This window comes from Arachis hypogaea, chromosome 4 (genome assembly GCF_003086295.3).
Source record: "Arachis hypogaea cultivar Tifrunner chromosome 4, arahy.Tifrunner.gnm2.J5K5, whole genome shotgun sequence".
In the NCBI taxonomy this organism is placed as follows: domain Eukaryota; kingdom Viridiplantae; phylum Streptophyta; class Magnoliopsida; order Fabales; family Fabaceae; genus Arachis; species Arachis hypogaea.
Window position 1 is genome coordinate 40,366,241 of NC_092039.1, and position 26,957 is coordinate 40,393,197.

Genomic DNA, 26,957 nt, shown 5'->3' on the forward strand with positions numbered 1-26,957 from the left:
GGAAGGGAATTGCTCCAGGATGCTTCCAACGTTTAAGCTCCAGTTTAAGCTTAAACTGGAGCTTAAACGTGCTCGAGCTTGTGCCTCCAGGGAGTGCCAGCGTTTAAGCTCCAGTTTAAGCTTAAACTGGAACTTAAACGTGTTATATGGAACAGCTTGACCATGCCTTCTTCAAACATAAATAACTTGAGCTACAAAACTCCAAATGAGGTGATTCAAAATGAATTGGAAAGAAGACATCTAGAGCTTTCCAAGCATATATGGCATGCATGGTGGATACTAAAAATTGAGGGAGAAAACAGCCCCGTAATGTGCATAGAAGAGCATAGTACCAACATGCAATCAGGCCAGCTGACCTCTTCACCTTCCATGAAGTATAACTCGAGTTGTAGAACTCCAAATGATGCGCTTCCAGTTGCAGTGGAAAGTAGACATCCAGAGCTTTCCAACGATGTATAGAAGTATGGGGTGGACAATGCAACTGAGCTCCCAAAATTGGCATTTTCGAGCACGTTTAAGTAACTTAAACGTTGGCTTAAATGCTGTCAAACCAACCAGCAACCTTGTCACCTTCAATCAAGCATAACTTGAGCTATAGAGATCCAATTGAGGTGCTTCCAGTTGCATTAGAAATCTGACATCCATAGCTTTCCAACGAGGTATAATAGTCTATATTTGGCATCAAATTGGCAAGGTTGACAAGAGAACAAAGTGACGACTCAAGAAAGGGGGGTGCAACGTTTGAGTGTAGTTTAATGGATCATTATCCTTTTTGGATCAATTATGTCACTCTACCCTTCAAGCAAGCAAGGTGATGAGCGGATATTTTGTACGCTTTTTGGGGGTAATTTCATGTAGATTTTAGCATGTTTTAGTTAGTTTTTAGTAGAATAATATTAGTTTTTAGGCAAAAATCATATTTCTGGACTTTACTATGAGTTTGTGTGTTTTTCTGTGATTTCAGGTATTTTCTGGCTGAAATTGAGGGAGCTGAGCAAAAATCTGACTTAGGCTGAAAAAGGACTGCTGATGCTGTTGGATCCTGACCTCCCTGCACTCGAAATGGATTTTCTGGAGCTACAGGAGTCCAATTGGCGCGCTCTCAACGGCGTTGGAAAGTAGACATCCAGGGCTTTCCAGCAATATATAAAAGTCCATACTTTGCGCGAGGATAGACGACGTAACTTGGCGTTAAACGCCAAGTTCATGCTGCTGTCTGGAGTTAAACGCCAGAAAAACGTCATTATCCGGAGTTGAACGCCCAAAACACGTCATAACCTGAAGTTTGATGCCAAGAAAGGCCTTTGCACGTGGAAAGCTTTAGTCTCAGCCCCAGCACACATCAAGTGGGCCCCAGAAGTGGATTTCTGCACCAATTATCTTAGTCTATTCATTTTCTGTAAACCTAGGTTATTAGTTTACTATTTAAACAACTTTTACAGACATCTCTTGTACCTCATGACATTTTCAGATCTGAATTACATACTTTGTGACGGCATGAGTCTCTAAACTCCATTGTTGGGGGTGAGGAGCTCTGCAGCGTCTCGATGATTTAATACAATTCCTTTGTTTTCCATTCAAACACGCTTGTTCTTATCTAAGATGTTTATTCGCGCTTAACTGTGGAGAAGGTGATGATCCGTGACACTCATCACCTTCCTCAACCCATGAACGTGTGCCTGACAACCACCTCCGTTCTACATCAGATTGAATGAATATCTCTTAGATTCCCCAACAGAATCTTCGTGGTATAAGCCGGATTGATGGCAGCATTCATGAGAATCCGGAAAGTCTAAACCTTGTCTGTGGTATTCCGAGTAGGATTCCGGGATTGAATGAATGTGACGTGCTTCAAACTTTAACCTGCTGGGCGTTAGTGACAGACGCAAAAGAGTGATTCTATTCCAGTAGGAGCGGGAACCAACCGGTGATTAGCCGTACTGTGACAGAGTGCGTGCATAGTTTTCACTGCGAGGATGGGAAGTAGCCATTGACAACGGTGACACCCTACATAGAGCTTGCCATGGAAGGAACCCGCGTGTGAGAAGAGGATCTCAAGGAAAAGTAGAAATTCAAAGGATAAAGCATCTCCAAAACTCCAACATATTCTCCAGTACTGCAAATCAAAGTAACATTGTTCCCTCTTTTATCAATTCCAATAATTTCACTTTTAATCCAAATAATCCTATTGATATCCTGACTAAGATTAATAAAATAAATATTGATTGCTTCAAACCAATAATCTCTGTGGATTCGACCCTTACTCACGTAAGGTATTACTTGGATGACCCAGTACACTTGCTGGTTAGTTGAACGGAATTGTGCCCACTCGTACCAAAAATCCTAAGTTCCACAATTCTACAATAAATATATTAATACTATATTGATGTGATCACAATTTCGTCCACCAAGTTTTTGGCGCCGTTGCCGGGGATTATTGAGTTTGAACAATTGAAGGTTTATTTTATTTCTTAGATTAGGAATAATTTATTTTTATTTTTATTCTTATTTTTATTGTTATAAAGTTATTAAATTTTGATAGGATAGTTTTTTTTCAAGAACATCTGCATCAAGTGTCATATTTATTCCCAATTGGCTAAAGCATTGGCTTATATTCTTGATGAGGGAGCATCAGTAATTTTAAAAATCTTTTTCAAAAATAATTTTTCTTGATTTAATCTTGTGCCAAACTCCAAGTTTAGTGTTTTATTATTAATTTTTATAATTTTCGAAAATTTTCTTAAAAGTTTTCTAAAAATTTTAAGTTTGGTGTTCTTTCTTTTGTTCTTGGTGTTCTTGTGAATCTTCAAGGTGTTCTTGAGTTTTTCTTGTGTCTTGATCTTAAAATTTTTAAGTTTGGTGTTCCTTGGTGTTTTCCCTCCAAAAATTTTCGAAAATTAAGGAGCATTAGACTAAAAATTTTAAGTCTTGTGTCTTTTGTGTGTTTTTCTCTTTCATCATAAAATTCAAAATTCAAAAGTATTTATTTTCTAACTAATTTTAAAGCTACATTTTCGAATTTTTTTTGATTGCAATTTCAAATCTTTTTCGAAAAAAAAAAATATTTTTAACTTCTTTTTATTTATTCCAATTTTATTTGTTTCATTGCTACATTCCAAACTATAAATTCTCAACTTGTATTCCATTATGGAAGTAAGTATGAGTGAACAGTCCAAGAGGACTCTGGGGTCATATGCAAACCCCACTACTGCTTCATATGGGAGTAGCATCTGTATACCCTCCATTGGAGTTAGTAGCTTTGAGCTGAATCCTCAGCTCATTATCATGGTGCAGCAAAACTGCCAGTACTCTGGTCTTCCACATGAAGAACCTACAGAGTTTCTGGCACAATTTCTGCAAATTGCTGATACAGTACATGATAAGGAAGTGGATCAGGATGTCTACAGATTACTACTGTTTCCATTTGCTGTGAAAGATCAAGCTAAGAGGTGGTTAAATAACCAGCCTAAGAACAGCATAAAAACATGGAAACAGCTGTCAGAAAAATTCCTGAATCACTATTTCCCTCCCAAACGGATGACACAGCTAAGGCTAAGCATCCAAGGCTTCAAACAAGGAGATAATGAATCCCTTTATGATGCATGGGAGAGATACAGAGAGATGCTAAGAAAATGCCCCTCTGAAATGTTTTCAGAATGGGTGCAATTAGACATCTTTTACTATGGGCTTACAGAAAAAGCTCAGATTTCTCTAGACCACTCAGCTGGTGGATCTATACACATGAGAAAAACAATTGAAGAAGCTCAAGAGCTTATTGATACAGTTGCCAGAAATCAGCATCTGTATCTAAACAGTGAATCTTCCATGAAAGAAGAAGCTAAAACAGTAACTGCAGAACTCAATCCGATGGACCAGGCTAATGAATTCAATCAGCAATTAGATTTTCTAACTCAGCAGCTAGCCGAATTCAAGGAAATATTACAGGAAACAAGAATGGCTAACAGGAACATGGAAGTACAATTAAAGCAAACAGAAAAGCAACTGTCAAAGCAAATAACAGAAGAATGCCAAGCAGTCCAATTAAGAAATGGGAAAACATTAAATACCTCACTTCAAAGTGGCAAGAAGACAGGAAATGAACAAATGGCTACTAAAAATCCCTCTGAGGACAAGCAGAGCCCAGAAAGGGATAAAGCTGGCGCTGAACGCCCAAACCATGCTTATTCCTGGCGTTCAACGCCAGAAACAAGCATGGATCTGGCGTTGAACGCCCAAAAGGAGCATGGTTCTGGCGTTCAAACGCCAGTAACAAACAAGGAAGTGGCGTTTGACGCCACTCCAGCTCCCACCACTAGCATTCAAATGCCAGTGGGGAATCAGTCACATACAAGTGCTGACCTTTCTAAAAAGGCTTCCCAACCCACTTCTGTAGGTAATAAAACTGCAGCAACTAAGGTTGAGGAATACAAAGCCAAAATGCCTTATCCTCAAGAACTCCGCCAAGCGGAACAGGATAAGCAATTTGCCCGCTTTGCAGACTATCTCAGGACTCTTGAAATAAAGATTCCGTTTGCAGAAGCACTTGAGCAAATACCCTCTTATGCTAAGTTCATGAAAGAGATCTTAAGTCATAAGAAGGATTGGAGGGAAACTGAAAAAGTCTACCTCACTGAAGAATGCAGTGCAGTCATTCTGAAAAGCTTACCTGAGAAGCTTAAAGATCCTTGGAGCTTTATGATACCATGCACATTAGAAGGTGTTTGTACCAAGCAAGCTTTATGTGATCTTGGGGCAAGTATCAACCTAATACCTGCATCTACTATCAGAAAGCTTGGTTTAGCTGAAGAAATTAAACCAACCAGGATATGTCTTCAACTTGCTGATGGCTCCATTAAATACCCATCAGGCGTGATTGAAGACATGATTGTCAAGGTTGGGCCATTTGCCTTTCCTACTGACTTTGTGGTGCTGGAAATGGAGGAGCACAAGAGTGCAACTCTCATTCTAGGAAGACCTTTCCTAGCAACTGGCCGAACCCTCATTGATGTCCAAAAAGGGGAAGTGACCTTGAGAGTCAATGAGGAGGAGTTCAAGTTGAATGTTGTTAAAGCCATGCAACATCCAGATAACCCAAATGACTGCATGAGTGTTGATATTATTGACTCTCTGGTAAGAGAGGTCAATATGGCTGAGAGTCTCGAATCAGAGCTAGAGGACATCTTTAAAGATGTTCAGCCTGATTTGGAGGAATCAGAGAAGATAATAGAACCTCTGAAAATCCCTCAAGAAGAGGAGAAACCTCCAAAACCCGAGCTCAAGCCATTGCCACCATCCCTGAAATATGCATTTCTGGGAGAAGGTGAAACCTTTCCTGTAATTATAAGCTCTACATTAGAGCCACGGGAAGAGGAAGCACTAATTCAAGTGCTAAGGACGCACAAGACAGCCCTTGGGTGGTCCATTAGTGATCTTAAGGGCATCAGCCCAGCCAGATGCATGCACAAAATCTTGTTGGAGGATGACGCCAAGCCAGTGGTTCAACCACAAAGGCGGCTGAACCCAGCTATGAAAGAAGTGGTGCAAAAAGAGGTCACTAAATTACTAGAGGCTGGGATTATTTATCCTATTTCTGACAGCCCCTGGGTGAGCCCTGTTCAAGTTGTCCCTAAGAAGGGTGGCATGACAGTGGTTCATAATGAAAAAAATGAACTGGTTCCTACAAGGACAGTTACAGGGTGGCGTATGTGCATTGATTACAGAAGACTCAATACAGCCACCAGAAAGGATCATTTTCCTTTACCATTCATAGACCAGATGCTAGAAAGACTAGCAGGTCATGAATACTACTGCTTCCTGGATGGATATTCAGGTTATAATCAAATTGCAGTAGATCCCCAGGATCAGGAGAAAACGGCATTCACATGCCCATCTGGAGTATTTGTATACAGAAGGATGCCATTTGGCCTGTGCAATGCACCTGCAACCTTTCAAAGATGCATGCTCTCTATTTTCTCTGATATGGTGGAAAAATTTATGGAAGTCTTCATGGATGACTTTTCAGTATTTGGAGACTCATTCAGCTCCTGCCTTAACCATTTAGCACTTGTTCTGAAAAGATGCCAAGAGACTAACCTGGTTTTAAACTGGGAAAAATGTCACTTTATGGTGACTGAAGGAATTGTCCTTGGGCACAAAATTTCGAACAAGGGGATAGAGGTGGACCAAGCTAAGGTAGAAGTAATTGAAAAATTACCACCACCTGCTAATGTTAAGGCAATCAGAAGCTTTCTGGGACATGCAGGGTTCTATAGGAGGTTTATAAAGGATTTTTCAAAAATCGCCAAACCTCTGAGCAACCTGCTAGCTGCAGACACGCCATTCATCTTTAATGAAGAGTGTCTGCAGGCATTTGAAACTCTGAAAGCTAAATTGGTTACAGCACCAATCATCTCTGCACCAGACTGGACATTACCATTTGAACTAATGTGTGATGCCAGTGACCATGCCATTGGTGCAGTGTTGGGACAAAGGCATGACAAGCTTCTGCATGTCATTTACTATGCCAGCCGTGTGCTAAATGATGCACAGAAGAATTACACAACCACAGAAAAAGAGCTACTTGCAGTGGTTTACGCCATTGACAAATTCAGATCCTACTTAGTAGGATCAAAAGTGATTGTGTACACTGATCATGCTGCTCTTAAATATCTACTCACAAAGCAAGATTCAAAACCCAGACTCATCAGATGGGTGCTGCTTCTGCAAGAGTTTGATATAGAAATAAGAGACAGAAAAGGGACAGAAAATCAAGTAGCAGATCACCTGTCCCGAATAGAACCAGTGGAAGGGGCGTCCCTCCCTCTCACTGAAATTTCTGAAACCTTTCCGGATGAGCAATTACTAGCCGTCCAGGAAGTGCCATGGTTTGCAGACATTGCAAACTACAAGGCAGTGAGATTCATACCCAAAGAGTACAGTAAGGTGCAATCAAAGAAATTAATCACAGATGCAAAATACTATCTTTGGGATGAACCATATCTCTTTAAGAGATGTGCAGACGGAGTAATCCGTAGATGTGTGCCTAAAGAAGAAGCACAGAGGATCCTTTGGCATTGCCATGGATCACAGTATGGAGGACATTTTGGAAGTGAACGAACAGCCACAAGAGTCCTCCAGAGTGGCTTCTACTGGCCCACTCTCTACAAAGATTCCCGAGCATTTGTGCTTAACTGTGATAGTTGCCAGAGATCAGGCAACCTGCCTCACAGTTATGCTATGCCTCAACAAGGAATCTTGGAAATTGAGTTGTTTGATGTATGGGGTATTGACTTCATGGGACCTTTCCCACCATCATACTCAAACACCTATATTCTGGTGGCAGTGGATTATGTATCCAAATGGGTGGAGGCGATTGCAACACCCACTAATGACACTAAAACAGTGTTAAAATTCCTCCAGAAACATATCTTCAGCAGATTTGGTATCCCTAGAGTGTTAATCAGTGATGGGGGTACTCATTTCTGTAATAAGCAGCTCTACTCTGCTCTAGTACGTTACGGAGTCAACCACAGGGTGGCTACTCCATATCACCCACAAACTAATGGGCAGGCTGAAGTCTCAAATAGAGAACTTAAAAGAATCCTGGAACGGACTGTAATTAACCGTAGAAAGGATTGGGCAAGAAGCTTGGATGATGCTCTGTGGGCATACAGAACAGCATTCAAGACCCCTATAGGTACCTCTCCATACCAGCTTGTGTATGGAAAGGCATGTCACTTGCCAGTGGAACTGGAACACAAAGCCTATTGGGCAACCAGATTCCTGAACCTTGATGCCAAGTTAGCTGGAGAAAAACGATTACTACAGTTAAATGAGCTAGAGGAATTTAGACTCAATGCTTTCGAAAATGCAAAAATTTACAAAGAGAAAGCAAAAAGATGGCATGATAAGAAATTGTCATCCAGAGTCTTTGAACCAGGACAGAAAGTTCTGCTATTTAATTCAAGGCTCAAATTATTCCCTGGGAAATTAAAATCCCGGTGGAGAGGTCCATATGTGATCACAAGTGTATCACCATATGGATACATAGAACTTCAGGATAGTGACTCTAACAAAAAGTTCATTGTCAATGGACAAAGAGTTAAACACTATCTTGAAGATAATTTCGAGCAAGAATGCTCAAGACTGAGATTACATTGAATATCAGTGTCAGTCCAGCTAATGACATTAAAGAAGCGCTTGCTGGGAGGCAACCCAGCCATTTACAAGGTTTATTTACTGATTAAATAAATTTTCTTTTCTTTACAGGTTTAAGTCCAAGTATCTTCAAAGGTGAATTAGTAATTAATTGAAGTCCCAAGAGTTACAGAGAAATTTGGAAGCTCACTGGCATGAAAAAGCCAGTAAGAAATACTTTGGGCGTTAAACGCCCAAAAGAAGCACCCACTGGGCGTTTAACGCCAGTAAGGGTAGCCTTCTGGGCGTTAAATGCCAAGAAGAAGCATCTTCTGGGCGTTAAACGCCAGAAAGATGCACCTTCTGGGCGTTTAACGCCAATCTGCTAGCATTCTGGGCGTTTAGAAAAACGCCCAGTAAAGAAGGACCTCCTGGCGTTCAACGCCAGGAAGAAGCATCACATGGGCGTTGAACGCCCAGGAGAAGCAACATTTGGGCGTTAAACGCCCAAACCATGCACCATGTGGGCGTTTAACGCCAGGATGGTGGGAGAAGGTACAATTTCGTTTTTCTTTGTATTTTTTCAAAATTTTTATGTTTCAATTCATGATTTCTTGCATAAACATATTTTAAATTATCACTTTCAATTCCAAAAGTTTTTATCCTAATTTCTAAAATCCAATGATTGCAAATTTTTTAGATTTATCTAAACCCAAAAGCCAAATGGCTTTCCAATTCAAGCCATCAGCTTTTCAAATTTGTTTCCAACACATCTTTAACTTCTTTTAAAAATCCTTTTTAAAAAAAAACAAAATTAAATTTCAAAATTATCTTTTAAATTATGATTCATATCTTTTCCTTTTTAAAATTATATCTTTTTCTGATCATATCTTTTAAATTATATCTTTTATCTTATCTCTTTCTTAAATTTTTTTCGAAAATTACCCACCCCCCTCCCTATATCTTGTGTTTGGCGCCCTCCTCATCATCACCATTCCACACTGCTCTCCTCCTATCCCTCTTCTTTCCTTTCTTTTGCTTGGGGACAAGCAAAGCTCTAAGTTTGGTGTGTTTTTCCCGTGATCACAAAAACTATTGTGTCTCTTGATCATGGCTCCTAAAGGGAAACAAACCGCCCCAAGAGGAAAGAAAGAAAGCGTTCCAAAGCCACTTTGGAACCAAGGGAAGTTCTTAACTAAAGAACACTCAGACCATTACTACAAGATAATGAGTCACAGATCAGTGATCCCGGAAGTCAGATTTGATCTGAAAGAAGATGAATATCCGGAAATCCAAGAGCAAATTCGAAACAGGAATTGGGAAATTCTGGCCAATCCTGAAACGAAAGTGGGGAAGAATATGGTTCAGGAATTCTATGCTAATCTATGGCAGACAGAAAGGCAAAGAATCATTGGAGCTGCTGTCTTTGACCATAAGACAGTGGTCAGAGGAAAAATCATTCATACCAATGCTGACAGGATTAGGGAGATATTCAAGATCCCTCAACTGAAAGATGACCCAGACTCCTTTAATAGGAGAATGATGAGGGTCAATAAAGGGATGGTCAAGATTCTGGAGGACATATGCATCCCTGGAGCCAAGTGGACTACCAGTACAACTGGCATCCCAGTCCAACTCAAAAGAGAAGATCTAAAACCAGTAGCCAGAGGCTGGCTGGACTTTATTTGTCGTTCCATCTTGCCCACCAGCAACCATTCTGAAGTTACCATCAAAAGAGCTGTCATGATTCACTGCATCATGTTGGGAAAAGAAGTGGAAGTCCATCAGCTGATCTCCTGTGAGCTATATAAAATAGCAAACAGGAATTCTAAGGATGCCAAATTGGCTTATCCAAGCCTAGTTTCTATGCTTTGCAAAGAGGCTGGAGTAAAGATGGGAATAACTGAATATATCCCAATTGAAAAGCCCATTACTGGAATATCAATGGTCAGGCAACAGCAACAAGAGGATCCTGTCAGAAGGAGAGCACAAGAAGCCCTCCCAGAACTGCCCCAATATGAATATTGGGAACAACTTGAGGCTTCTGTTTCCAGATTGCAAGAAGCTATGGATCAAATAAAGGAAGAACAGAATAATCAAGGTAGCATGATTTGCAAACTGCTCAAGGAACAAGAGGAGCAAGGGCGTGATCTAAGGGAGCTGAAGCGCCAAAAATTAATCCTTGAACCACACCTCAAAGAGCCAGAGGAGCATCCACTCCTCAAAACAACAGGTTGCTGAGTTCCAATTTCTCTGTTCCAACTTAGTAGAGATTATTCCTTTTAGAAATTAACCTTAGAAGATATTTAGTAGTAATTAGGATGTCTATTTTGATTTTATTTCCAATTAAGTTATAATTTATTTTTCTCATCATCATTAGGCATGAATAAAGTAATAGATTTTCTTTTAGAATAAAGAAGTAATTTATGTTTTTCGAGTTCTTAATAAATAAAATTTTAATTAATTATATGTGGTGGCAATACTTTTTGTTCTCTGAATGAATGCTTGAACAGTGCATAATATGTACTTTGAATTTGATGGATATTGGCTCCTGAAAGGACAAAGAACACGAAAAATATTGTTGAGGATCTGAAAAATCATGAAATTGATTCTTGAAGCAAGAAAAAGCAGTTCAAAAAAAAAAAAGTGGCGAAAATTTTAGCAAAGATCCAAGGCTTTGAGCATTAATGGATAGGAGGGCCCAAGGAAATTAAAATCCAGGCCTAAGCGGCTAAATCAAGCTGTCCCTAACCATGTGCTTGTGTCATGAAGGTCAAAGTGAAAAGCTTGAGACTGAATGGTTAAAGTCGTGATCCAAAGCTAAAGAGTGTGCTTAAGAGCTCTGGACACCACTAACTGGGGACTTTAGCAAAGCTGAGTCACAATCTGAAAAGGTTCACCCAGTTATGTGTCTGTGGCATGTGTATCCGGTGGTAATACTGGAAGACAAAGCTAAGTTATGATTTTTGTACGCTTTTTGGGGGTAATTTCATGTAGATTTTAGCATGTTTTAGTTAGTTTTTAGTAGAATAATATTAGTTTTTAGGCAAAAATCATATTTCTGGACTTTACTATGAGTTTGTGTGTTTTTCTGTGATTTCAGGTATTTTCTGGCTGAAATTGAGGGAGCTGAGCAAAAATCTGACTTAGGCTGAAAAAGGACTGCTGATGCTGTTGGATCCTGACCTCCCTGCACTCGAAATGGATTTTCTGGAGCTACAGGAGTCCAATTGGCGCGCTCTCAACGGCGTTGGAAAGTAGACATCCAGGGCTTTCCAGCAATATATAATAGTCCATACTTTGCGCGAGGATAGACGACGTAACTTGGCGTTAAACGCCAAGTTCATGCTGCTGTCTGGAGTTAAACGCCAGAAAAACGTCATTATCCGGAGTTGAACGCCCAAAACACGTCATAACCTGAAGTTTGACGCCAAGAAAGGCCTTTGCACGTGGAAAGCTTTAGTCTCAGCCCCAGCACACATCAAGTGGGCCCCAGAAGTGGATTTCTGCACCAATTATCTTAGTCTATTCATTTTCTGTAAACCTAGGTTATTAGTTTACTATTTAAACAACTTTTACAGACATCTCTTGTACCTCATGACATTTTCAGATCTGAATTACATACTTTGTGACGGCATGAGTCTCTAAACTCCATTGTTGGGGGTGAGGAGCTCTGCAGCGTCTCGATGATTTAATACAATTCCTTTGTTTTCCATTCAAACACGCTTGTTCTTATCTAAGATGTTTATTCGCGCTTAACTGTGGAGAAGGTGATGATCCGTGACACTCATCACCTTCCTCAACCCATGAACGTGTGCCTGACAACCACCTCCGTTCTACATCAGATTGAATGAATATCTCTTAGATTCCCCAACAGAATCTTCGTGGTATAAGCCGGATTGATGGCAGCATTCATGAGAATCCGGAAAGTCTAAACCTTGTCTGTGGTATTCCGAGTAGGATTCCGGGATTGAATGAATGTGACGTGCTTCAAACTTTAACCTGCTGGGCGTTAGTGACAGACGCAAAAGAGTGATTCTATTCCAGTAGGAGCGGGAACCAACCGGTGATTAGCCGTACTGTGACAGAGTGCGTGCATAGTTTTCACTGCGAGGATGGGAAGTAGCCATTGACAACGGTGACACCCTACATAGAGCTTGCCATGGAAGGAACCTGCGTGTGAGAAGAGGATCTCAAGGAAAAGTAGAAATTCAAAGGATAAAGCATCTCCAAAACTCCAACATATTCTCCAGTACTGCAAATCAAAGTAACATTGTTCCCTCTTTTATCAATTCCAATAATTTCACTTTTAATCCAAATAATCCTATTGATATCCTGACTAAGATTAATAAAATAAATATTGATTGCTTCAAACCAATAATCTCTGTGGATTCGACCCTTACTCACGTAAGGTATTACTTGGACGACCCAGTACACTTGCTGGTTAGTTGAACGGAATTGTGCCCACTCGTACCAAAAATCCTAAGTTCCACAATTCTACAATAAATATATTAATACTATATTGATGTGATCACAATTTCGTCCACCACAAGGCCCATCAACAACACCAAATCAAGGCCACAAGAATCATCTAGAATAGTTTATTTTCATTTGATTGTAATTTGCTTTTAATTTCATTTTCATTTTGTAATTTAGGGAGCCTATTTAAAGGCCTTAGTTTCTGCATTTGAAAAGGGACGGATCGGAGAACTTTTGATCATTTTGCTAGTTTTCATACTTTGTGTAATTGAATTCAGAGCTATGAATCACTAAACCCCTTTCATTGGGTTAGGGAGCTCTATTGTAATTCAATGAATCAATAATAATTTTTATCTTCTTCTTCAATCTTTTCTCTTGAATTTTGTTAGAAAGCTTCTCGATCTAATTCCATTGGTTAGTTGTCTTGGGAAAGAAACTAACCATAATTGGAATCCTTCGGAACCTTGGGAAAGGAATGGAGGATTCATGCTAGAGAAGCTTTCTCACAGTGAATTGGATTGGGGTTTGGATGGATATTGTGACATGTAATCCTACCAAATTGTGGTTCATGAAACTGTGTGGTATAATCAGTGATCGAGTATCATCTCTTCTTATGAACATTTAAACCAAGGGATTGGGAATTTGTTTGTTTTTAGAGAGAATTGGTGAGCTAAGGGATTGGGATCCAATCATATAAGATTGCCAAGCAAAATTCAATGAATGCATTGGTTGAAGAAGGGATAAAAATGTTTTGATTCGGAGATCTCAATATCTTCTGAAACCCAATGAATTCCCCATTTCTGATCTACACTTTCTCTTTACATTCTGCAATTTAAATTCATGCAATCACCCCATCCCTTTTAATTTCAGCACTGTAACTTCTCGCTCTTTAATTCATGCAATTTAAGATTCCGCAATTCTCATCTAAATCTTGATTCCGCTCAACTAGAACACACTTCTAATCCGAATTGCTCATTCAACCAATCCTTGTGGGATTCGACCTCACTCTATTGTGAGTTTTTACTTGACGATAACCGGTGCACTTGCCGGAAGGAATTTTTGCCGATCGTGCAATTTCCTAAAATCGTAGCTATCAAGTTTATGGCTATCACCATCAACATGGTACGCTCAATTGCAATCTCAACTCTTTATCACAACTTCACACAACTAACCAGCAAGTGCACTAGGTTGTCCAAGTAATAAACCTTACGCGAGTAAGGGTCGATCCCACGGAGATTGTTGGTATAAAGCAAGCTATGGTCATCTTGTAAATCTCAGTCAGGCGGATTCAAATGGTTATGGAGGATTAATGATTAAAAGATGAATAAAACATAAAATAAAGATAGAGATACTTATGTAATTCATTGGTGAGAATTTCAGATAAGCGTATGGAGATGCTTTGTCCCTTCCGTCTCTCTGCTTTCCTACTGTCTTCATCCAATCCTTCTTACTCCTTTCCATGGCAAGCTGTATGTTGGGCATCACCGTTGTCAATTGCTACAGTCCCGTCCTCTCAGTGAAAATGTTCAACGCGCTCTGTCACAGCACGTCTATTCATCTGTCGATTCTTGATCATGTCGGAATAGAATCCAGTGATTCTTTTGCGTCTGTCACTAACGCCCCACAATCGTGAGTTTGAAGCTCGTCATAGTCATTCAATCCCTGAATCCTACTCAGAATACCACAGACAAGGTTTAGACCTTCCGGATTCTCAAGAATGGCCGCCAATGGATTCTAGCTTATACCACGAAGATTCTGATTAAGGAATCCAAGAGATATCCATTCAATCTAAGGTAGAACGGAGGTGGTTGTCAGGCACACGTTCATAGGTGAGAATGATGATGAGTGTCACGGATCATCACATTCATCAAGTTGAGGAACAAGTGATATCTTAGAACAAGAATAAGCTGAATTGAATAGAAGAACAATAGTAATTGCATTAATACTCGAGGTACAGCAGAGCTCCACACCTTAATCTATGGTGTGTAGAAACTCCACCGTTGAAAATACATAAGTGATAATGGTGATCATTGGCTTTGGCCCCAGAGAGGGAGCCAGAAGAACCGAGATCTAGGCATGGCCGAGAGGCCAGCCCCCATGATCTAAGAACTAGACGTCAAAAGATGAAAATACAATAGCAAAAGGTCCTATTTATAGAGGACTAGTAGCTTAGGGTTTACAAAAATGAGTAAATGACGTAAAAATCCACTTTCGGGCCCATTTGGTGTGTGCTTGGGCTGAGAATTGAAGCTTTCATGTGTAGAGACTTTTCTTGGAGTTAAATGCCAGCTTTTGTGCCAGTTTGGGCGTTTAACTCCACCTTTTGTGCGAGTTCCGGCATTAAACGCCGAGAATTCTTGAGCTGATTTGGAACGCCAGTTTGGGCCATCAAATCTCGGGAAAAGTATAGACTATTATATATTACTGGAAAGCCCTGGATGTCTACTTTCCAACACAATTGAGAGCGCGCCAATTGAGCTTCTGTAGCTCCAGAATATCCACTTCGAGTGCATGGAGGTCAGAATCCAACAGCATCTGCAGCCCTTTTCAGCCTCTGAATAAGATTTTTGTTCAGGTCCCTCAATTTCAGCCAGAAAATACCTGAAATCACAGAAAAATACACAAACTCATAGTAAAGTCCAGAAAAGTGAATTTTAAATAAAAACTAATAAAAATATAATAAAAACTAACTAAAACATACTAAAAACATACTAAAAACAATGCCAAAAAGCGTATAAATTATCCGCGCATCAGCTACCTCCCTTGAAAAGGTCAGCAGCACGTTTTGTTTTGGCAGATAAAAGCATAATTTCAATAGTAGCAATCGCTGAAGACGTGCTGGTGAGAATCAGGGGGTTGACATTCCCTGTTGACTTTTATATTTTAGAGATGCCCCCTAATGACTCAGGGAGACCATCATCCATCCTGCTAGCATGGCCATTTCTGAAGACTTCCAAGTTTAAGCTAGACGCCTTCTCAGGAGCATATTCTTTTGAGATTGATGGCAGAACAGTCTCTTTCAATCTTGATGAAGCCATGAGGCACCCACAGGAAGACCACTCTATCTTCTAATGTGACGTTATTGAAGAAGTTGTGGCAGAAGTTCACCAAGAAGATATGGATGACAAGACAATAGAAGCAGATGTAAGTGTGGGGATGCCATCAGAGTTTACTGAGGACACCCCACTACCCTCCATGACCCCAGATGATCAAGAGCCTAGCCATGAGCAGGAGGCAGAATTGAAGCCCCTTCCACCCCACCTCAGGTATGCTTATCTTGAGGATAATTAGAAGCTCCCAGTTATAATTGCAAGGGAACTTACTTCCCAACAGGAGGAGTAGTTGCATAGTGTGCTGAGTAGACACAAGAAGGTTATTGGGTGGAGCTTGACGGACATAGTAGGCATCAGCCCCCAGACCTGTGAGCACCACATATTTTTAGAGGAGGGAGCAAGGCCTGTTCATCAACCTCAAAGGTGGCTCAATCCCACTATTTTAGAAGTTGTCAAGAAAGAAATGACCAGACTGCTAGAGGCTGATATCATCTACCCAATCTCAGATAGCAAATGGGTTAGTCCAGTACAAGTGATACCCAAGAGGTCTGGTGTCACAAAAGTGAAGAATGAGTATGGAGAACTCATAGCAAAGAGAGTGCAAAACTCCTGGAGAGTCTGTATTGACTACAGGCATCTCAACCAAGCTACTCGTAAGGATCACTATCCACTTCCTTTCATTGATTAAATGCTTGATCGCTTGTTAGGTAAATCACACTACTGTTTTCTAGATGGTTACAGTGGATATTTTCAAATTCATATAGCTCCTGAGGATCAGAAGAAGACTACTTTTACATGTCCCTTTGGAACATATGTATATCAGAGAATGCCTTTTGGCTTATGTAATGCACCGGCTACGTTTCAAAGATGCATGATGAGTATTTTCTTAGATTTTCTTGAGAACTATGTGGAAGTATTTATGGATGACTTTAGTGTCTATGGTGATTCGTTTGATCTTTGCTTAGACGGTTTAGCTAGAGTATTAGAAAGATGTGTTACTTTGAACCTTGTATTAAATTTTGAAAAATGTCATTTTATGGTAAAACAAGGTATTGTTCTAGGCCATGCTGTTTCTAATACGGGTATTTCAGTTGATCCAGCAAAAATAGATATTATTTCTAGTCTACATTATCCTTCCCCTGTGAGAGAAGTTCGTCCGTTCCTTGGTCATGCAGGTTTCTACCGGTGATTCATCAAGGACTTCAGTAAGGTAGCACTGCCTTTATCCCGACTATTGCAGAAAGATATTGAGTTCGAACTGAGTGTAGACTGCAAGGAAGCATTTGATAAGCTAAAGACCGCTTTGACTCAAGCCCCCCATTGTGAGAGGACCTGACTGGAGTAAACCATTTGAGATTATGTGTGATGTCTCCAACCATGCAGTAGGAGCGGTGCTGGCTCAGCGCAACGGTAAGGACCCCTTCGTAATTGCTTATGCATCTAAGACCCTAGACACTGCTCAGTCTAATTATACTACTACTGAAAAAGAGCTTCTAGCTATTGTGTTTGCTCTAGATAAATTCTGAGCCTATTTACTTGGTGCTAAAGTGGTAGTATACTCAAACTATGCAACTCTAAAATATTTATTAGCTAAGAAGGAGTCCAAACCAAGGTTAATACATTGGATATTGTTGTTATAAGAATTTGATTTAGAAATTAAAGATAGATGTGGTTCCCAGAATTTAGTGGCTGAACACCTGAGTCACCTAGAGCACATTACGAATGACTCCACTCCTATCAATGATGCTTTTCCATTTGATAGCTTACACGTAATATCTGAAGTAGTTTCTTGGTATGCACCTATAGCTAATTATTTGGTTAGTCATACCTTCCCTCCTGATTTTACTAAGCATCAGAGGGACAAGCTTAAAAGCGAGTCCAAATATTATATATGGGATGACCCATATTTATGGAGTTGTGGTTCTGACTAAATAATTAGAAGGTGTGTGCCCCAATCAAAATTCCAGTCAATTTTAGAGGCCTGCCGCTCTTCAGAGAGTGGTGGACATTTTGGTCCTCAAAGAACAACTAGAAAAATTTTAGACTGTGGATTCTGGTGGCCCACGCTATTTAAGGATGCAGCTGTTTTCTGTAAATCTTGCTCTCCATGTCAAAGGTTTGGTAATATATCCAAGAGGGATGAGATGCCCCAACAATCCATGTTGTTCTGTGAAATTTTTGATGTTTGGGGTATTGACTTCATGGGTCCATTTCCAAACTCTAATGGTTTCTTATATGTACTGTTAGCTGTGGATTATGTTTCTAAACAGGTGAAAGCTATTCCCACCCGTACTGATGATGCTAACACTGTTGTTTCCTTCATTTGAAATAATATTATCTATCATTTTGGATCACCACGAGCAATCGTGAGCAATCAAGGCACTCACTTTTGTAACAGGAGATTAACATGTTTACTTAAGAAACATGGGATTGTTCACAAAGTAGCAACAGCTTACCATCCCTAGACCAATGGACAAGTAGAGGTGTCTAACAGAGAAATAAAGCATATCCTGGAAAAGGTTGTCAAGCCTCATTGAAAGGACTGGAGTTCCAGGCTTGCTGATGCGCTTTGGGCCTATCGGACAGCATACAAGACACCAATCGGAATGAGTTCCTTCTGCTTAGTCTACAGAAAGGCGTGTCACCTCCCAGTAGAGATAGAACACAAAGCTTTCTGGGCGGTACGGGAATGCAACATGGGATTTGAGAAAGCCAGAGCTGAGAGGAAGTTACAATTACAGGAACTAGAGAGCCTTCATTTAGAAGCATATGAGAATTCCAGGCTATACAAGGAGAATGTGAGGGCTGCACATGACAAGAATATAAAGCGCAGAGAGTTCAGATCTGGTGAGTTAGTTCTCCTCTACAACTCCAGGTTGAGACTCATGCTAGGTAAGCTGAGATCCAGATGGGAAGGCCCCTATAGGGTGGAAAAGGTTGAACTATATGGCGTTTTTCACCTGCGCCATCCCTCAAGCCCCAAGATCCTCAAAGTTAATGGTCACCGCCTAAAGCTTTACCATGGTGAGAAGATGAAGGACAACAAGGAACTGGAGATCTTCCTCCTGGAAGATCCACCATCAGCAGACAACTGAGCTTGTGGACCGTCCAATTGAAGGACGTTAAAGCAAAGTGCTAGGTGGGAGACAACCCACCATGGTAAGATCGTTCCTCTCTTCTTAGTTTTTATTTTAGTGACTCTTCTCATTATCACTGCATAAATTCTTACATTCTGCATCATCACCTGTATTCTGCATAAAAAAAGGGGCATCGACGCATATATGTCAATGGTGCGCGCGCACCCCCTTAGCGAATCACATTGTTCCCAATTTGGTAGAGAGTTGTGTGGGAGCTGCGCAGGAGGTGTGCCTCACGCACAAGCTCCCCCGCACGTACGCGCACCTGGCACGTACGCGCCCTTCACAAATTCCTCATTGCACGCGGGCGCGTGCTAGGCGTGCACGCGCGCCCCTAAAATCGACATAAAAAGTGTGCATGGCTGATTATTATGCTGGCTTGGTGCTGGTGTCGTACTAATCGCACAACTTGCCCCACTCGTACGCGTCCCCATACCCATCTGACCACCCACGCGTGCGCGTACATGCCGCGCACGCGTCGCACACCCCCTCACCCCAATACGACAAGTTACAGAGGGTTGTGTGTGCGCGGGGCTGGACTCGTGCCAGTAGCACAACCCCCCTCACACGTACGCGTACAGCGCACGTACGCGCCCCTCTCTTTTTGCACAACCCGCGCGAACGCATGCCGTGCGCGTCCGCATCAGTAGCGCCGCATCACCCAATCAGCACGCCGCCCAAATTTCTTATCTTCTCTCTCCCAATCCTAATTTCTTTCTTCTTCCTTTTAACTTATTTCTTCTTCTTCTTCTTCTTCTTCTTCTTCTTCTTCTTCTTCTTCTATCTTCTCTATCTTCTTCTTCTTCTTCTCCTCTTACTTCTTTCCCACTCACATCCTCCATTATCTCTCTCTTTTCATCTTCTTCTCAAGGTTCTTTCCTTCTTACTATTTATCTATTCTTTTTGCATTCTTTTAATTGGTGTTAGAAATTTAAATGGGTGATTGTTTTCTTCTATATTTGCTTATGGATATATTAGGGAGTGATTTGACAATTAATATTAGTTTTTGGGTTGCATGCATGTTTGGATTTCATACTTTTCCTAAAATATTTTACATGCATACCAAGTGTTTGTGAAAAGCCCATATGGCATTGTGAATTCTTAATTATTCTATTCTTCTACTCTACTGCCTGTTTTTCACAAAACCCTTACAATCTTTTATTGATTAAATATTATCGTCAACACAAACGTGGTTGTTAGTTTGTTACATTTGATAATCAAATTGAGCTATTAAGGCTTGATCTATGCTACTCATGCCTTTGCCGGCATGCCAATAAATATCTTGCATCTAATTGCCTTAGTATATCATGCTATATTTTCATTGATGTCCTACTTACATGTAGTCGCGACCATGTATTTACGACATTCTTCTTTACCTTGGCATTTATTATCACTTGTATTTTCTTCCTCCCGGTTCTAGCTATTTGATTTCATGTCCCTTTCTTTTCTTCCTTTTCAGGATGGCCACCAAGAAGGGTAAAGAGAAAGCCTCTAACATGCCACCAGTGAGGAGAGGTACGAAAAGAGAACTAGCTGCGGAACCATCCTCAATATCAATCAAGCCATCCACAAAGTAGGTCAAGAGGATCATCAAGGTAGATAAAACCGAGAAAGCCTTTCCAGCAAGGGACACTGTGCGGTTCACTAACCGCTACCGTGAGCAGATGTTTCCTATCCTGGCTGAGCGAAACTACAACAATGAGCACCTACTCATCCTCTCTACCCACATTGTTGATTTTGTAGAGCCTCGCATTGAGCGCAAATAATGGGGATTCTTACGGAGGCAGCCACGGCAGGTCAACCTCTCATGGGTGGTTGAATTCTACTCCAATTTTCACATGCCAGCCCTGCAGTCTGTCTATGTCCGTCAAAAACTAGTCCCTATATCTAAAGGGGCCATTCATCGATCTTTAGATCTCACCCCTACTCCAGATGGATTGGACGCATACCAAGAAGCCTCTTTCAAGCGCCAAACATACCAGTTTGACTGGGACGACGTCCTCAGAGTTATAGCACAACCTAGCAGCAGCTGGATCTATGGATACCATCGATCCCGACCTAAGGGCATATTGGCTTCAACACTTACCTTGGAGGCTCGAATGTGGGCACAAATCATGTCCCACTATATCTTTTTGAGCACTCACGAGTCATCCTTCACTGTAGACATGGTTGTTCTCATCTGGTTTATCCTTACAGACCAGCCTCTCAACTTACTGAGACACCTCTGGCAAGCCATGGGACACGTACAGATTGCGGGCAACCTACCCTTTCCCGCCTTGGTTTCAGATCTAGTCTTGGTAGCCAGAGTCTCCTACAGAGCTGGGGACACCAATGCTATAATTCCACGGATGATCAGTATGTCTCCAACGGAAAGTACATCAGACCCCCATTAGCTTCTACTAGCCGGACTGCAGACCTAGCTGGAGATATTCCTTCTCCTTCCACATCACAAGCACCTTCAACAAATCAGCTGCTCCTTCAGATACTTCAGAGGTTGGACCAGCTAAACCGGAAGGCAAAGCGAATGGAGCGCCGTAACAAGCACCGATTTTCATACCTTAAAGAGCTTATTATTGGCAACCACCCACCTGAGGGAGAACCAGACACTCCGAACTCCACCTCACCTACCAGCACAAGAAGCCATAATGACCCCGACTGTGGAGATGTTGTTACCATCCCCTCTTTGTTCCTGACCGATGGCACCGAGGACGGTGCCAAGCTTTAAGTATGGGGAGGTCGGTCAGTTCCTGACTTCCAAAGGTAATTGCTTTTTCTTAACACCAATAGGTTATTTTTCTTTTGTTAGATAGGATAGATTTCATAGTAATAAGTGTTTGCATGTATGTTCTACTTGGTTGAAAATAATAAGTTTCTTTTCAAGACCCTATTTTTGAAATTTTCACTAATTCAAATTAAAATTCTATGTTAAACTTGTCTGAAGATTGTAATTTAGAACATGGCTTAGAGCTAGAACACACAACCCAGTGAGATTTTGAGCCTAATTGTATGGTTACATGATTTAACCATTATTTTTATTCTTGTGTGTTTTTTCTCCTCTATGATTGCAATCTATGGTTTGTTCCATTCTATATGTCCATTGTTTAATGTATTGATGCATATGTATGATTGAGGCCATCATTTGTTATCAGCTCACTATCCCAAATGGCCTATCATTCTAATTACCTTTGTTCACCACTTTGAGCCTTCTCTATTCCCTTTTATTCTTTATGTTACCACATCACTAGCCTTAAGCGGAAAAATAATGAACTACCCCAATTGAATCTTTGGCTAGCTTAAGATAGAGATTGTGTGTCAAATTAAGTGTGGGAAACTATGGAAACTATGGTTAATAAGAATGTGTGTTGCTTAATTGATAAATATTAAGAATTTGAATGCTACTCATGTGAAATTATGAAAACCAAATGCATTGATGTTATAATGCTTTCAAAAATAAAAAAAGAGATCAATGCATGTGAGATAAAATAGAAGAACATTTAAATACATGAGTAGGTGAAAAACACAAAAGTGAGACTATGGGTAGTTAGGCATGATTTTAGAAGCATAGGGAATGTGTGTGCATTAGGTGAGAACTTAGGTTAATCAAAGATTCAATTTTTAGCTCACTTGGCCATACATGTATCCTCACCCTTACCTAAGCCCCATTACAACCTTGAAAAAGACCTCATGATGTTTGCATGTGTGCTCTAAATATTTGTTGATTGGTTAGATGAAGAACAAATTTTAGAATGCATGAATAGAGGAGACTAGAGTGGATTACCCTATACACTTGAGTCATCAGAGTGCATATATGCTTGACTCTATGTTCCCAGCTCTCATGAGCTATCTTTTTACAAGTTTACTTATCTTTTATTGTGTGATTTGAGTTAGTAGAATCTGAATTTTGTCTGTCTTGGAGAACTTGTTCATTTCTTTCACCAAGTAGGTATAGACATTTCATCATATAGTTGCATTCATATGTATAGGTTGCATTGCATTGCATGAGTCCTATTGTCCCTATTCATTCTTTTTGGTTTCCTTGAGCTTAGCATGAGGACCTGCTAATGTGTAAGTGTGGGGAGGTTAATAAACCACTATTTTACGATTTATCTTGTGTTGAATTGAGTGGTTTTTATCAGATTCTTCCTACACTTATTCATGTGAATCGCATGTTTTACAATTGCCTTCCTAATTCTATGCTGTGATTAAAAACTTGCTTCCTAAGCCCTTAAATTATTAATTTTTAATTCTCCCTCTATTCTATTCGATGCCATGATCTGTGTGTTGAGTATTTTCAGACTTTATAGGACAGGAATGGCTTGGAGAACGGAAAGGAAGCTTGCAAAAATGGAAGGAACGCAAAGAAACAAAGGAGCTGACCAGCGAGGAGCGACGCGGATCTGCACCTGGCGCGCACGCGTGACAAATGAATTTTTGTTGGTATAGAATTCATCAAGTGATCAATCGTAGTATAGTCTAAACCAACGCGAAATCCATTATCAAACAAAACTACAATCTATATCCGAGAGTATTAATCTCCCGAGTCGTTCTCCCTTGGAATTGCCAAAGTACGCATCTTATTGACTTAGTAAGCCTTGTTGGAGTTCTTTGAAGGTTTTAGCAAGTAATGAGAAACAAACAATCAATTATCAAAAGGACTTGACTTGGGGTTGGTATTGGAAATCTTTATCATTATAGTTCACTCAATGTAGACAACAATTAGGCCTTGCTCCATTTAGTCATCCCCTAAGTATAGAGGAAAATCAAATGAGAACAATCAACTTGAGTCACAAGTCCTAGCTTCACCTTATGGGAATCTAGCTTTAGTGCACTCCAAGTCGATTAGCAATCCCTAACTCTCAATCAACTATTGAGATAACTATTCAATTTCTTCCAATGACCAAACCCTATGCCAAGTGCAAAAAATTCTACTCCATAGCTAGTATTGACATTTTATCAAACATGTAGTGAGCAAGAAGGAAGGTCATAGTAAAATGAAGAGAAAAGTAGAATTGAAGATATTGCAATACAAGGAATTAGCAACAAGTATCAAAGAGCAACAATGAGAATCAAAATCTCAAAATATCAATGGAATCCAAAAATCATAGAATTGAATCCTAGATCCAAGGAATGTTAGCAATTACAACTACAACTTGAAATTGGAAGAGAAAACCTATTACATGAACAAAGTGAAATGAAAGTTGCAATGGATCTCACCAAGGAATGGGTAAAAATCCAGAATTTTGATGAGGAAGAACCCTAGTAAGAACTTGAGAGAAGTTGATGAATCCTAGAGAGAAGTTGGAGTTTCTCTCTCTAACAATGTAACTAACTAAAAATATCTCAAAACTAAAAATAATGAACTAAGTCTCTTCAGCCCTTGCCCCCTTGGTCCTCTTAAGCCTTTTCCCGCCAAAGCACTCCTCAAAAGTTAGGATCTCCAACCAACTCCATGCCTAAGTCACGTGACTTTTTTTAAAATCATTTTCGAGCATCGGCGCGTACGCGCAAGGTACGCGTGCGCGCCATGGGTGCGGTTTTGGAGTATGCGCGGAGGCGGGGTGTACGCGTACGCGTCCATGAGGATCCTGGCTTAGCCGCTACTCAAGCCGGCTCGTGGCTTGGCTCTTAGTCTCGGCTTCGCGCTGCTCTCATCTGCGCGGGCGCGTCAGGTGCGCGCACGCGCCCATGTGGAAATTTCCAAAGCTTCAATTCTCATGCTTCCTTTCCTTGCACCCGTCTTCCTTCTCTTTTCCTGTCCATTCCTACTCTATATCCTGAAACCACTTAGCACACGAGTCACGGCATCGAATGGCATCAAAGGAAAAATAGAAATGTATCTATTTTGGTGCAGAATAAGCATGTTTTCATTCATAACGCAAAACTAGGAAAGGAATGCAAGTTCTTGTATTTTCATGCAGAAAATGTGTGAAATCATTGATAAACCCTTTGAAATTAGCACAAGATAAACCCTCAAAATGGGGTTTGTCAACCTCCCCACACTTAGATTCTAGCATGTCCTCATGCTTAGGAAAATGCAAAGAAACACAGAAGACCGAGGGGTCACAAACGCACAGGACTCACGAAATGCAACCTACTTATATGCATGCAACTATAATTAGTGCTGTTATCTACTTGGTTGGAAACAAATCAGCTTTCTTATGACACACGCTAGCTCATGGGACACGATGGTGGTCAATGCATAGGATTTGCCAATTTCTATGTATTAAATGCAATGTATACAACCTTGCATGAGGAATGCTCGCAAGAGCCGGGAATCAAAGGATTGAGCATCGAACCCTCACCGGAAGTATTTGCGCTCTGATCGCTCAAGTGTTTAGGGTCGATTCTCTCAATTCTCCCCTAATCATGCTTTCTAAGATTTGTTCTTCTTCTAACAATCAACATATATTTCATGCATGCATACATCTATCATGAGGTCTTCTCCTTAGGTTGTAATGGGGCTAGGGTCAAGGTAGGATCATATATGGCTAGTGGACTTAGGATTTGAATCTTTGATCAACTTAAACTTTTCCACCTAACCTATATAATGACCTATTCAATTAAGTACTAATCTAACTACCCATTTCTCACTTTCCCACATACTCATGTATTTCCCATCCATTTCATGATACTTATGCATTGATCTTATTCGAACTTTACTTTGGGGCATTTTGTCCCCCTTTTTTTTTTTGCTTTTCTTTTTCCTTCTTTTCTATATATTTCTTTTTTCTCTTTTTCTTTTCTTTTTCACTTTTATTTCTCTTTTTTTTTCTTTTCATTCTTTTCTCTCTCTTTTTTTTTCTTTCAAACTTCACGCAAGAACATCAATGCATAAGGTCTATTCATTTAATCAAGACATGAGTATGTACCCAATTCCTCAATATTTCCAATAACAATGCAAAACTACCCTTTTATTCACCCAATGTCCCAAGGTTCCCACACTCGAATGATACTCACATACACTAGCCTAAGCCGATCAAAGATCCAAATTGAGGACTTTCATTGTTTTCCGCTTTGAGGCTTGTAATGTGCTAAATTAAAGAACAAGTGGGTTAATCGTAGGCTCAAATTGGTTATCAATGGGAGATAAAAGGTAAGGCTATTTGGGTAAGTGAGCTAATGAAATGATGGCCTCAATCATGTAAATGCATGAATACACAAAATAATGGACATAAAGAATGAAACAAAGCAAAGATTACAATCATAGAAGGAGAATAATGCACACAAGAAGGAAAGTAAGTGGTTGTAAGATGTAACCACACCATTAGGCTCAAAACTCACTTGCTTGTGTTCTTAGCTCAAAACTATGTTCCAAAATATAATTCTCCATGCAATTTTGGTATCAAAGCATTTAAAATTTTGCAGTGCCCCATGGTTGTCCCAAAGTATTGGTTTCCTAAGAAAGAATTTCATTGTTCCAACCAAGTACTTATCATGTGAATGATGCTAAATAAAACCTAATCATGCAACCTATCCTAATTTATTCAGATTTTACCTACGGAGATCGGTCGGTCGACCTCCCCACACTTAAAACTTAGCACGGTCCTCCGTGCTGTAGGTAAGGCGCAGTGGTTGATCGAGTCCCGAGTATCCCATATCTCCAATGTTATCGCTCTCTCCGCTTGAAGTTGCGGTGGATGTGGAAATGTTGGGCTCCTCCATAGGTGGTGTGACTACGCTTAGGAGCTTCTTCACATGAGCATATCGGCGTTGGTTACGCCGTTCATAACGGTCCAGTTTCTTGTGAAGGTCCTCAAGGCGTTGGGCGGCCGATTTTTGTGATGTAGATGAAGTGGTAGTGTTGCGAGTTGGTGTAGTTAGTCCGCTATCCTTGGTAGCTTCCGGAGGCTTGAGGCATCTCTTGGTCGGAATTATATCACCATCGACCGGAATTGAGGCTCTCCTATCTTTAGCTTCTCGATTGACACCGGCTTTTGCAACCAATTCTATCACCAAACCGGGGAATGGTAGATTTCCTTTGGCATGAATGCGCCCCATGGATTGGCGGATGGCATGCGAAACGTTGACCGGTTTCTCGGTTAAGATGCACCATATCAATAAGGCCAACTCGGCGGTGATGGATGACCCATGTGTACTTGGGAGCACATAGTGAGCTAGAATTTGGGCCCATGCCGTGGCTTCTTGAGTGAGG

General features: G+C 40.6%; 1 protein-coding gene across 1 annotated transcript; it reads left to right on the top strand.

Annotated features, from left to right (window-relative positions):
• The first annotated feature begins 18,364 nt into the window (after positions 1–18,364).
• On the top strand, positions 18,365–18,763 carry LOC112794839 (uncharacterized). Its single transcript, XM_025836814.1, has one exon. It carries the CDS (start codon positions 18,365–18,367, stop codon positions 18,761–18,763), a length of 399 nt encoding a protein of 132 aa, XP_025692599.1.
• The last annotated feature ends 8,194 nt before the right edge of the window (positions 18,764–26,957 follow it).

Bases quoted from the DNA above. Each gene is read 5' to 3' on its own strand.
- LOC112794839 (XM_025836814.1), top strand. From the start codon at position 18,365: ATGGGATTTGAGAAAGCCAGAGCTGAGAGGAAGTTACAATTACAGGAA.